At 39.7% G+C, this 12,717-nt stretch overlaps 2 protein-coding genes across 5 annotated transcripts in view; one reads left to right on the top strand and one right to left on the bottom strand.

Moving 5' to 3' along the window:
- LOC120860530 (WD repeat-containing protein 17-like) overlaps nucleotides 1-1,653 on the top strand; it is a 65,178-nt gene extending 63,525 nt beyond the window's left edge. For 2 of the 4 annotated variants that reach the window (XM_040236354.1, XM_040236351.1), the window contains one exon: nucleotides 1,355-1,653. In XM_040236354.1, coding sequence (XP_040092288.1) covers nucleotides 1,355-1,474 — 120 coding nt within the window. In that variant the 3' untranslated portion in view covers nucleotides 1,475-1,653. The remainder of the gene's footprint in view (nucleotides 1-1,354) is intronic. The other 2 variants (XM_040236352.1, XM_040236353.1) reach the window with 1 other exon arrangement.
- A 1,876-nt stretch (nucleotides 1,654-3,529) lies between these two features.
- LOC120860532 (spermatogenesis-associated protein 4-like) lies at nucleotides 3,530-12,144 on the bottom strand. Its single transcript, XM_040236355.1, has 8 exons — nucleotides 11,927-12,144; nucleotides 10,330-10,459; nucleotides 9,843-9,961; nucleotides 9,517-9,737; nucleotides 7,289-7,405; nucleotides 7,011-7,131; nucleotides 4,962-4,981; nucleotides 3,530-3,771 (listed from the first exon to the last, which is right to left on the bottom strand). Exons 1-8 carry the CDS (start codon nucleotides 12,142-12,144, stop codon nucleotides 3,656-3,658), a joined length of 1,062 nt encoding a protein of 353 aa, XP_040092289.1. The 3' UTR covers nucleotides 3,530-3,655.
- Nucleotides 12,145-12,717: the final 573 nt, after the last annotated feature.

The following is a 12,717-nucleotide window of genomic DNA, read 5'->3' on the forward strand; positions in this document are numbered from 1 at the left end:
TGTATCCTCAGTGCCCCTAACTGCCCTGCATGTACCACTTCTCGTACTTGACAGACTTCCTGTTTCTTCCTCCTCTTCAGGGCTTTTGCTCCTTCTGAGACAATCAATCTACTCCACAGGCTGTCTAACCTCTCTGCACCCAAACCCACCTTAAGAAAGGATCTACTAATTATCTGACATACACTCAGGCACAAATGACTAATTCAGGGGGAGTTCTACTCACCTGGGATATTTTGGTTCCTGCAGAAAATTAATGTGTCCTTGTTAAAACTGAAATTTCAAGTACCTGTGAATAGGAAGCTGTCTACTGCATATAAATGGAGTTTTGAATATCTGAAAATAATTTGCTAACAACACGCTCTTATCACTTGAAGTGTTAGTGGCTCGGTCCTGTCTGACTCTTTGCAACCCCATGGACTGTAGCCTGCCAGGCTCATCTGTCCATGGAATTCACCAGGCAAAGAACACTGGCGTGGGTTGCCATTCCCCTTTTCCAGGAGATCTTCCCAACCAAGGGGTCGAACCGAGGTCTCCCTCATTGCAGGCAGATCCTTTACCATCTGAGCTGCCAGGGAAGCCCCTAATCATTTGAGATCGGGGTCCAAAGCCTGATAACTTTAGAACATCATGAAGAAATTAAGTTTTTATCCCATTTTTGTGTTTCTGAAATCATGCTTTTTCTTCTAGGAGCCGGGAGATACAGATTGAAAGGTTTTTGGGGATTTAGTTCTTCAGAACTACCCTTGATATACAAAATAGCTGATGTAACTAAATTACAGATATGCTTATAAATCACAAAATTGACATGACTCTATATTATATGTACACATGTATATAGCAATGTATTTTTCACCTTCTGGAGAGCAAGTTGAGTTTCTGGTTTAAATAATTTAACCAGCTGTATGATGATGTATGATGTAGGCTGTATGATGAAAAGGGTGAAGTCTGTTATTAGGCATGTATGCCTTTATAAATGTTAACTTTCTAGTAATTAATAGATTAACAGTATCTATTGTCATTGACAGCACTATTGTAATTAAAAGAATTCAGATGATAAAGCCAAATTCCATTTTGAAAGACATCAGGGCATTTAAAAATGTTTCTCTATTTGGTGGCAATTCAAACAATCTAGTGTTTCTCTTATTTTTAAATTTCCTATCAGCATTGCCTAAATATCACCAGTGGTTTTTTGATGACAGTGATTCTGTGTATGGAAGTTTAAAATTCGTTTAAACTTTAAGTTTAAACTTAAATTTTTAAATTTAAACTTTAATTTTTAAATTTAATTAAATTTAAAATTTAAAGTTGCAAATTCATAATCTCATCCTCTCTTCTTGTGACTCCCACTGTGCAGGGTCCTGTATTTTTCCTTGAAGATGGGAAATCCACCATCTCCTTGAATGATGCTCTCATGTGGGCAAAGGTGAACCCATTTTCACCTCTGGGGACTGGAATACGACTCAACCCATTTTGATGGAAGGTTTTTCTCCATGCTTAATTGTTTTTCTTAAGACCTTTCGTGAGTTAGTATTACCTTAACCTCTGTTGTCCAAAAGCCAAAGGTCTGGAGGAAGAGAGGGGGGTGGAGGGCTCACAGTTGATTTTAATCATTGACTTCAACAAATAAAATATTTATATAATTTCAAGGAAAAATAGATGTCTGTCTCCTTTATAAAATATAATAGCCGTATTTGGGAGGAAGGTAATATTCAAATTAAAAGGACTGACAAATAGAGCATAGAAACTTCCCAAAGCATAAAAGGTACCAACTATTCTACTGTTAAAACATTGAAAGGTATAAAATAGTACAACACCTATAATAGTGCTTGACGTGCAGTAGATACCTAATGAATATTTGAATGACCAAATATCTCCAAGTCTTGAAATGTAAGGTACATACAGCTGATCTTCAAGTTAACAAGCACCGATATTGTCCTCTACAAAATGCATGGTAAACTGCTAGTTTTAGTTCATATTTAATCAAAGTTTTCAGTTATAAACTTAATATACATCAATAAATGGATATACAGTCAAAATACTTTTGAGTTTTATTTTTTTAAAAAGAAAACATTCCCAGGTTTTGTACCTGAAACTTAAATGTCCAGTTATAAAAGGAATGAGTTATATAAGCATGAAAAATATTGAGGGGTAAAAAACAAATGAAAATTTATTTTAAAAGATATAAATATTAATTTTGATAATATTCACAATCTCTAATCATTTTATATTAACTCTAATTATAATAAACATGATTTATTGGAAGTTAGACCATGAATGCTCTTGCAGGAGATTGAACACAGAATCAAGAGAAGAAACTTACTGTTTACCCAAATCTAATTCTTTTTTCTGCATGTTTCTCCAGCTGAGTTTCAGAAGACTTGTTTCTAAAAATCTTTCCTAAGGGACTATATTTTATGGTTTAAAAGATTATTCTCAACATTTTCTAAACTCATTCCCAAGAAGTCATCTATTTTATCAGGACTCTCTTTAAATTTCTTTTACTAAATATTATCTGTTCAGAAAGATAAAGTTAACTAAGGAAGTCTCTGGATGTCGAAATTCTTATGCAGCTGTCTAAGCCTTCAAAAATGCAGAAAAACAAATAGAGTTTTGTTGGAAACTGACAAACATATCATGAGATTCAGCCTTAGTAATACTCATCTTGGAAGTCAAATGACACTATTAATGAGATAGCATAAAAACATGAATAATTCCACTTAATGAAAATTTTCCAAATAATGAATTTAAGATTACCAAGAATATAGGAAGTATAATCAGAATATCCGGCTGCTTTTATTTCCCTTTGATAAAAATATGGGGCTTGGCAGCAAGCAGGAAGGATTTTTCAATCAAACTAAATGGTTTGCTAAACACCAGAATGAAGTTCCAAGTGAAACATGATTTTCCTTCTAGTATCAACAGGAAAGATACATATTTTTTTAAAAATTGATAGCTTAAGTAAAGCTGTTTCTAGAGGTGGGCAAGATTTTCAGTGGACCAATGTGTAATAGTAATATTCAGAAAAAAATTGTATTGATGAGCATGACATGTAAATAAATGATATCAGGCAAACTAGTAGTGTAACTCTTTGCTAGTGAGGAAAACAGTACAAGGTAGATTCACATTACCTACAAAAGTTATGAGAAAGAATTCTTACTCGTCTGGGAGAATCATGTTTAACTGTACCTTTAAACTTATTTTTGCTCATTCTGGACTAATGAAGAGGCTTCCCAGGTGGCTTCTTGGTCAAGAATCTTCCTGCCAATGCGGGAGCGCAGGAGATGCGGGTTTAATCGCTGAATCAGGAAGATTCCCAGGAGGAGGAAATGGCAACCCACTCCAGTATTCTTGCCTGGAGAAATCCCGTGGACAAAGGAGCCTGGCGGGCTACGGTCCATGGGGCCGCAAAGAGTCAGACACGACTGAGGGACTAAGCAGAAACATGCTTACTAATAAACCGATTCTGTGTTTTCAACAGTACCAGGCGGGCACAGGTGTTGAATAAATGATTGTTGAATTTTTTAAAAAATATGTTCTTCAGCCCAACTATGGATAAGACACACTTTAATTTACTTATTATTGAAATATATCCAAGTGTAGATGATTGTATCCTATTAGGGTGGCAAGAGGTGGTAAAATCACTTCTTCAAAGCCATTAGATAGGTGCTTCTTCGGGTTCCTTTTCCACATTTATGGTAGGCTTCATTGAGTCAAAAGAATGTGTTCCGGTTTGCTTCACCTCAATTTCTTTAGGTAGACTGACACTATTACCTGTATTTGGTGGGATATTTAAATAAAATTGAGATCCACTGTGGTTATTAAATATGTACATAACCATCTATGTTTCTAATGTACCAGCCATACACAGAATAATTAGCAAGAGGCTGGGCACAAGTTAGTCTAAAATCTCAAGTAAACAGAACATTTACAGCATGCATTATAGTAGTTGGAAATACAAAACCAGAATACCAGCGCCTCCAGAAGTCATCTGAAAGCCTAAAAATACCCAGGGCTTATTGGGTGCATCTGATACTGAATATGACTGCTATTTTTAAATGTTGCTTCAGAAAGCAGGTGAGGCAACAGTGATTTTAATAGTGATTTTAATAGTGCTTAGATTTGCAAACACAGAATTCAGAATTAGGTTTCTAGAATTCAGAATTAGGTTTCTAGAATTCTGTGCTAAGGCATCCAAGCTGGCCACTCAGACTTCAGCTGACTTGGTTCAAATAGGATGGCCCGGAGATTAACTGAGAGACCTGCATTTCCTTGGCCTATTGTTGTGGTTGATGCTAGATTTAGGTAAACAAAGGAACTTCAGTGTTTAGGAAAAAAAGAAAACAAAAAACTTATAATTAATTTTTACCACCCCGTCAATATATTAAGAGAAACTTTTCAGATGAACAGCCTGTGCTTTCAGTACCATTCAGTGCCATCTTAGGTGGTAAAATAGGTTTAAATTCCCTCCGTCGAGAGTTGTTGCCTCTCCTCCTGTTAACTTCCAAGTTCTGTTAGCTTATCCAAACTAATCACTCTGCTCTTATCAGAAATGACTAAAACGGCATCCATCTCACAAATGGGAGAAATGACGTAAAGCCCAGGAGAAGGGGCTCTCATCCATATAATTGCCAAAGTCAAACCCACACCATTTATTAATTCCTGTTGTGCCTCGGTTGAGAGAGTCCCAGGACCTACAACAGGCTGGAGAGAAGGAGAAAGAGAAAAGCTCGTGTCTTCCCATCCTGCTCTGCCCGGACCCGCGAGGGCACCCGTCGGCCATTTTGAAAAGTAGGAGACAAGACCACGGAAACGGAAGGGAATTGGGCCTCATGAGAGCGCAAGATGGAGGACGAGTTATTTAGAGGAGTTAGTCCATTATTAAACACCGAACAGCAAGAGGCCATGCTACTATGAGTCCCAATCTGAAATAACGATAGCATACAGTTTTTCGAAAAACTCACCTGTGACTCTTGAAAGTTTCCTGAAAAGACAACAGAAATGAATATTCTTTAGCAACTCAGATATCAGTAGGCAACTTTTTTTTTTTTAAGCATGGCACCTGACATTTGTTTGTTATACAGGCAGAAAGCCTTGCTTTGGCTCACTCCCACCTTTGCTTTCTCATACCCAGTCAGGCCCTTTGACCCCTATTACAGGGACGGAGGCAGCCAGGTGAACAGAGAGGGGCCGCTGCAGGCTCCTCCCTGCCCACCACACCCCTCCCCACCCCAGGCCGCGGGGTTCCAGCTCCCACCCTTCTGGAACTCTTACTGCAAACATCCCTGATGGAAGGACCCTGAGGCAGGCTGAAGGGGAGGACGTGTTCTCAGAATCTAAAGGTGAAACTATGAACTGCTTTTTTTTTCCCTCATAGAAGCATTGGAGTTGACTTCTGTTAGATTCTGTGGTGATGTATTTTGAGGCACTGGCTGGCCTAAGGTCTCAATGTTAAAAAGTGTGCTCTGGGAACAGCTGTTCTACCAAGCCATAAGTGTTAGTTGCTCTGCTGCTGCTGCTGCTGCTGCTGCTGCTGGTAAGTCGCTTCAGTCACGGCTGACTCTGCGACCCCATGGACGGCAGCCCACTAGGCTCCCCTGTCCCTGGGATTCTCCAGGCAAGAACACTGGAGTGGGTTGCCATTTCCTTCTCCAATGCATGAAAGTGAAAAGTGAAAGTGAAGTCGCTCAGTCGTGCCCAGCTCTTTGTGACCGCCTGGAATGCAACCTACCAGGCTCCTCTGTCCCTGAGATTTTCCAGGCAAGGATACTGGAATGGGTTGCCATTTCCTTCTCCAGGGGATCTTCCGACCCAGGGATCAAACCCGGGTCTCTTGCACTGCAGGCAGATTCTTTACCGACCGAGCTATCAAGCCATAGCAAAACAAAACTAAGTAATAGTGATGTGTGATCAAATTGCTAAGTTGCTAAGTCATGTCTGACTCCTTTGTGACCCCACAGACTGTAGCCCACCAGGCTCCTCTGTCCATGGGATTCTCCCCACAAGTATGCTGGAGTGGATTGCCATTTCCTTCTTCAGGGGATGTTCTGGACTCAGGGATGATCGAACCCAGGTCTCCTGCATTGCAGGCAGATTCTTTACTGCTGAGCCACCAGGGAAGCCCCAAGTGATCAGAGTTTGAAAAACACTTCATTCTATACCTTTCCCTTTTAATATTCATAATGCATATTAGCATATGAAAGGTTCTGAGAAGTCATTAAAAAAAAAAAAAAAAGAATCTGTTGACATTGCTTTCCCAGAGCTTATATAAGCAAAGAACTTCCACCCCATCTTGTCCAAGAAATCCCTCTTCACACTTTAGGCAGCCTGCTCTGTAGAGAGTCCACAGGATAGTTTCCATCAAGGGCATGACAGTAAATATTGTATTTCAAACTTTGAGTAGGGTTTTCAGATAAAAATGGGACACTGTTAAATTTAAATTTCTGATACATAGTGAATATTTTTTTTTTAGCAAATGTTCTCAACATGTCTTAAAAAGTATTGGTTGTATTGCCCTCATCTTTTTATTTGCTAAGTCTGGGATACTACATTGTAGGCCAGACAGTCTCTGTGGCCAGTACCAGGCCTGCTGCTCTAGATGAGAAGCAGCCACAGACAAGGCACAAAGGCACAGGCATGGCTGTGTCCCAGTACAGCTTTACTTATCAACATGGAAACTGGAATTCCATCGCATTTTCTTGTGGCAGGAGATACCGTTTTTCTTTTGATATGTTTCCAACCATTTGAAGATGTAAAAGCCATGCTTCATTTGCAGGCTATACAAAATTTTCAGGCAGAGACTGACTTTAGCCCGTGGTTTGGCTATAGCTTGCTGTGGTATACAGTGCTTTCTGAATTCACAGGACTTAAACTTGTGGCTTTTTGTAAAACAAGTGATTGGAAAGTCTAGGTGTGCAGGTTGTCTGCATCTGGCTTAGGACTGATTCATCATCCAGCTGCTAGAGAACTAAGTATTGAGCTCTGCCAATGTACTTCCCCTGTTTCAGACTCACTTTTTTAAGCAGAAATCAGTATTGGGATGGCTCATATAGAAGAAAGTGGGGGCACCCTGGCTTAGGGGTTCCCCCAGTTTGGACTGGTTCTTAGCCCTTGATGTACTCATGCTCGCAGCACCTACAGAAAAACACAGCACATCAACCTGTACAGTTCTAGACTGAATGCCTAGACCAGCATTTTTACTATTTTAAAAAATTTAAGTGAACAAAATAAAAGAAAAACATCAATTTTAACAAGTTAAAAATTAAAAATAAAAAACTTCTAAAAAACTTACAACACACAGGAGCGGCTCTTTCCTTTGAAATGACTGACTTGCTTTTGTTCCCAGAGGCTTTGGCAAGACGGTGATCGAGTGTAGATTCTCCCACTGTTGGTTTGACTGCAAACCATTCTATAAAATACAAACACAACATTTTTTCTTAAAAATTCATTATGACTATTGTCAAAATACGACACTACAATTTTCATTTAAGCAGATTATGTAGACATCAGGGATTCCCTGGTAGCTCAAATGGTAAAGAGTCTGCCTGCAATATGGGAGACCCAGATTCTATCCCTGCATCGGGAAAATCCCCTGGAGAAGGAAATGGCCACTCACCCCAGTATTCTTGCATGAAAAATCCCATGGACCATGGACGGAGGAGCCTGGCAGGCTACAGTCCAATGGGGTCACAGAGAGTCAGACACAACTGAATGACTTCACTTTCACTTTTGTATCATATTCCTGAGAGTGGTGTGAATACATAGATTAATAGCCCTCTCCACCATGGTTCACATCTCTGATGCATGGAAGAGTTGCTTCAAAAAAGTTACTTTACAGACAGTATCCCTGTGTTCCTATTAGTCTTTTGATAAGCTTTTATTCAATAATAATATACATACAGAAAAATGAACAAATCATATTGTTACAGTTTGATGAATTTTCGGACTGAATACATACCTGGGTTGCCATCACCTTGATCCAGAAACAGTATAGTACCAGCACCCCCAAACCCCCTCATATCTCTCTATTGTTGTTTGGTTACTGTCATGTCTGACCCTTTGTGACCCCATGGACTGTAACCTGCCAGGCTCCTCTGTCCATGGGGTTTCTTAGGCAAGAATACTGGAGTGGGTGGCCATTTACTTCTCCAGGGCATCTTCCTGACCCAATGCGCTTCCTGACCCAGGGATCGAACCCTTGTTGGCAGGCAGATTCTTTACCACTGAGCCATCAGGGAAGCTCCAGAACTCTAAAAAGAAATCTTGACATCTATCATCATAGGTTAGCTTTACATGTTTTTATATTTCATATAAATAAAATCATACAGTATCTTTCATTTTGCAATTATTTTTATACTATAAAAATGGTGACAAAATTATTTTCCATGTTTCTGTTTCTTACTAATTCTATCAACTGCAGCACTTGGGCATCAGTTTCACTGTGCTTCCAAAGACCACTTACTCTTCTTAGCTCACCCTCACGGAGGCTAGAAGATGTGTGTGAGGTCATTTCTACTCATCAGCTGTGCCCTATGTGCGCTAAATACCACTCTGGACAGTAATATTGCACAAAACTGTTACAATCACTTTGGCCGCTTAAAATCAGCAGTCTCAAAAATCAACACAGATGATAAAAGAATTCTGTTCAATAATCTGAAGGGTTGAGGTGTCCATGGCTAAAGAGAAATTGTGTTCCAAAGCAAACAGGGATGCAGGTCAGTTTTGCACTAAAATGGACTTTTAAATTGAAGATTAAATGGAATTCCTACCAGATCCAATAAGTAGAAGTAATAGACAGATTAAATGTAAGCAAATATTAGGGACAAAAAATGATGCTTGATTTTGTGGTGTTAAAAAAAATAACTTGACAAAACTAAAATGCTGAACAACAAAAGAACTTAAGTAGGGGGACTTCCCTGGCAGTCCAGTGGTTAAGAATCTGCCCTTCTATTACAGGGAGCACGGATTCAATCCGGATGGAGGAATTAAGATACTGCATGTCTGTGCGGTGTGGCCAAAAATAAATAAATAAATATAAATAAAAGGGAGAAATAGCATCAACTTTAAAAAAAAAAAAAAAAGAGAGAACTTAGAGAACTTAAGTGGGATGGGGACTGGCAGGGAGTGGGTAGTGTTCTAAGGTCCTTACAGTTTGAGGAAGAGAATAAATATATTACATTTAGACTAAGATCAATATGCATGTTAAAATTTCTGCGGTAGCACTAGAAAGAGTAGAAATTTGTAATTTTCCAAATTAGTAGTGGGGTCTTTGGAAAAAAGTTCAGTCCTAAAGAAGAAAAAAATAGGTAAGACAAAAAACAAGAAATAGAACACATTAAAAGCACAAAATAATATGATAGATATGAATGCATATATGAATGAATTAATAAAAGTCGCAGCAGCTGAAATTACAACAGTCCATGAATTGGGTACAGTGGCAGGCTTTTCTTTCACTTGTGTTCAAGTAGAGCCTTGTTAAGCTTGGAAGAACCCAATTGACTATTTCCAAGGAAAACTTACTTGGATTCAGTTTTCTGCTCAGTTTCCTTTGTAACATTTGTAAAAGGAAGAGGAACTCTACTTTAAGTTCATTGTTAAGTTTGTTGGGATTGCCTATTAGTTCTGATAGCCTAATGTTATCTTTAATAGACTTTGAAGCTGTCGACCTAGGGACCAGTGGCAACTGCATCTGGTAACTGTAGTCTGTGAAATTCACGAGGTCATCCTGGATACTTTTAATTCTGGAAAAAAAAAATATTGTTGACAAATGCCATTTTAGTAATAAGATTTATATTACCAAAAGTTTCATATTAAATTATATTACTAGAAAATTCCAGATAACTCACTCTCGATGTGTTAACAAGGTGTACACCTCCTGTATCAGTATTTCAGGTACTCCGGCTTTACAGTGAATTGTTCCATGGATTAGTTCTTTAGGTAACTTAAGTTTTTTTCTTGCCAGGAACTTTAATAGTAGAAAGAGAATACTTTCATCATAAAAAGTTCTATAAATGTCTCCAATTACTGTGAATTCAATCTAGTCTCCCTGTAATCCTTAACTAATAGTTTGAGGTTTAATGTGATAATTATTAAAAGATATTATTACTCAGCAAGACAATCAACTATTATATCGCACTCCAATCTGAAATGAGTATGCCAAGTTTCATAGGTGACTCATGACATAAACCTTAGTAACCTTTTCAATACAAGGAAACAAGCTGCCAACCCAGCACATGGCCACACATGCATATACAGAGAAATCCAAGATCTCAGGAATACACCTCTTCAAACAAACTTCTCAACAGTTAAAAGTGTCAGTGATTGCTAATTTACCTTTTCCAACTGTGCCCAGTTATCCAACTTGACTTTTAAAGAAGTTCCATTTTTAAAGGATGACAATTTAAGGTCCCAGGGGTAATATGTAGTGAATATTTCTGCTATCAGGAAGCCATTTGAAAAATCCCTGTTCCATAGCGATAAGGAAATGAAATTAAGTGTAGTTATTTATACAATTTGTATTTATGGTTAATTAACACCACTTAAATATTCTATCCTGACAGCAGCTAACTTATGGAGCTTTCTTGGATCACTGCTCTAAGGAAGCCTGCTATGGAATAGCATTTGGGTAAGACTAGATACACCAAAGCCCGTGGCATTCCTTTTACAAAGCCCAAACCATTATTTTGTATTGAATATGCATTTTAACAAGATCCCCATGTGATACCTGTGTCCACTGAAAAGTTCAGGCATCTTTCTTAAGGAAAACTGAAATTAATAAGCCAGAGTCATTGCCTACAAAGTCATTATTTTTCTGGGATTTAGTTTGCATTCCCAGAAAAAATATTAACTGCCAGTTATGTTTAGCAAGAGAAATTGAAAGATGCTTGCTTCTTGAAAGAAAAGCTGTGACAAACGTAGATAGCATTCTTTGTTAAAAAGCAGAGAGCTCATTGTGACAAAGGTCTGTAGAGGCAAAGCCATGTTTTTTCCAGCAGTCATGTACAGCTGTGAGAGTTGGACCATAAAGAAGACTCAGCGCCAAAAAAAATTGATGCTTCGAACTGTGGTGCTGGACAGGACTCTTGAGAGTCCGTTGGACTGACTGCAAGGAGATCAAACCAGTCCATCCTAAAAGAAATCAACTCTGAATATTCATTGGAAGGACTGATGCTGAAGATGAAGCTCCATTTCTTTGGCCACCTGATGCAAAGAGCCAACTCATTGGAAAAGACCTTGATGCTGGGAAAAATTAAGGGCAAGAGGAGAAGAGGACAACAGAGGATGAGATAATTGGATAACATAACCAATCAGTGGGCATGAGTTTGAGCAAACTCCAGGAGCTAGAGGAGGACAGGGAAGCCTGGAACGCTGCACCCCATGGGGTGGCAGAGTCAGACACGACTTAGGGACTGAACAACAGCAGTGTTCAGCGAGGCTGCACTTAGCAACTTTTTTCAGTCCTTGATAACTCTCAAACTAGATGCAGTATCTAACAGAAAGTAAACTGATCCTCACTAATATAAATGTCCAATGTCCCTGAAGAAAGAGCCTGGACTTTTTTTTTTTAGTTACCAAAGTATTTTCTATTGGCTTAAGTAATGATTGATTGAAATGCTCCATCCTATTTTTTTAGGTCATCTCCCTAAGAGAGCAAGGAGTATGTGAGCGTGTGTGTGTGTGTGTGTGTGTGTGTGTGTGTGTGTGTGTGTATGAGTGTGTGTGTATATGAATGTATGTATGTATATGAATATATGTGTGTATGTGAGTGTGTGTGTGTGTGTGTGTGTGTGTGTGTGTGTGTGTGTGTATGTGTGGTAAGTGGGCGGGGGCGGGGGCAGTCCCTGGAAAGAGCCCCTGAGCGGATCCTGGGCCTGCTCTGCTGGGCCCTCAGCGCCCGCTAGGCGTCCGGGGGCCGGACCTGCTTCAGCACCTGCTGATGTTCCTGGGGAAGAAGGTGAGGTCGAGGCTCTGGAGCCAGCGCAGAACCGACCGAGACAAGCGGGAACTCTTCGGGGGATGAGGATAGACCAGACACTTCTTAGGCTTCTCTCCATTGGGAGCTGCTTGACATGGCAAAATTGACCGTGACTTAGGGCGGGCTGCCGCCGGCTGTGTCAAAAGCCCTTCTCCAGGGCCGGCGGCAGCCATGGCGCTTTCTGGGTTTCTATGGCAGCACCGGTAGGGGCGGGGCCTAGGCTGGGGCGGGGCCTAGTGTGGGCGGGGCCTCCGCGCGAACGCCCCGCCTCACGGGTCCTCCAGCTTGGGGTCCTGCCGCCCTGGGTTGGTGGACGCGCATCCCTGGTCCCACTGGGAAAGGAGTTGGTTCCAGGAGCTTAAACTTTGGGCGGAGCTTTCAATCTCCGTTTTACCCTTTAAGAAGTAACCGATTAGGAACACTCTCACTCCCATCTGGCTTTCCCCTAGAAACTGACATTTTGAATGTTGTGGTTCCTGTAGTCAAGCATTTTGAGGAGGTTGAGGACATTTCAGAAGACAAAGTGTTTTTGTTTGGAAAATGTAAACAATAGAGATTTTGTTGCAAACTGCCAATTGAAAAAAATCTTCAAATTAAGATGAATAGACGCTTAATGTCTACAAAATTTAATGTACCTATTTCCTTAATTATTACATTGTGTTCATAAAAATTGCATAATATTAGAAGGTAACTTGTAAATTAGATCATCACACTTCACAAGGATGTCTCAGTGTGCGTGATTCATT

The sequence above is a fragment of the Oryx dammah genome, unplaced genomic scaffold, assembly GCF_014754425.2.
Source record: "Oryx dammah isolate SB20612 unplaced genomic scaffold, SCBI_Odam_1.1 HiC_scaffold_11081, whole genome shotgun sequence".
NCBI lineage: Eukaryota > Metazoa > Chordata > Mammalia > Artiodactyla > Bovidae > Oryx > Oryx dammah.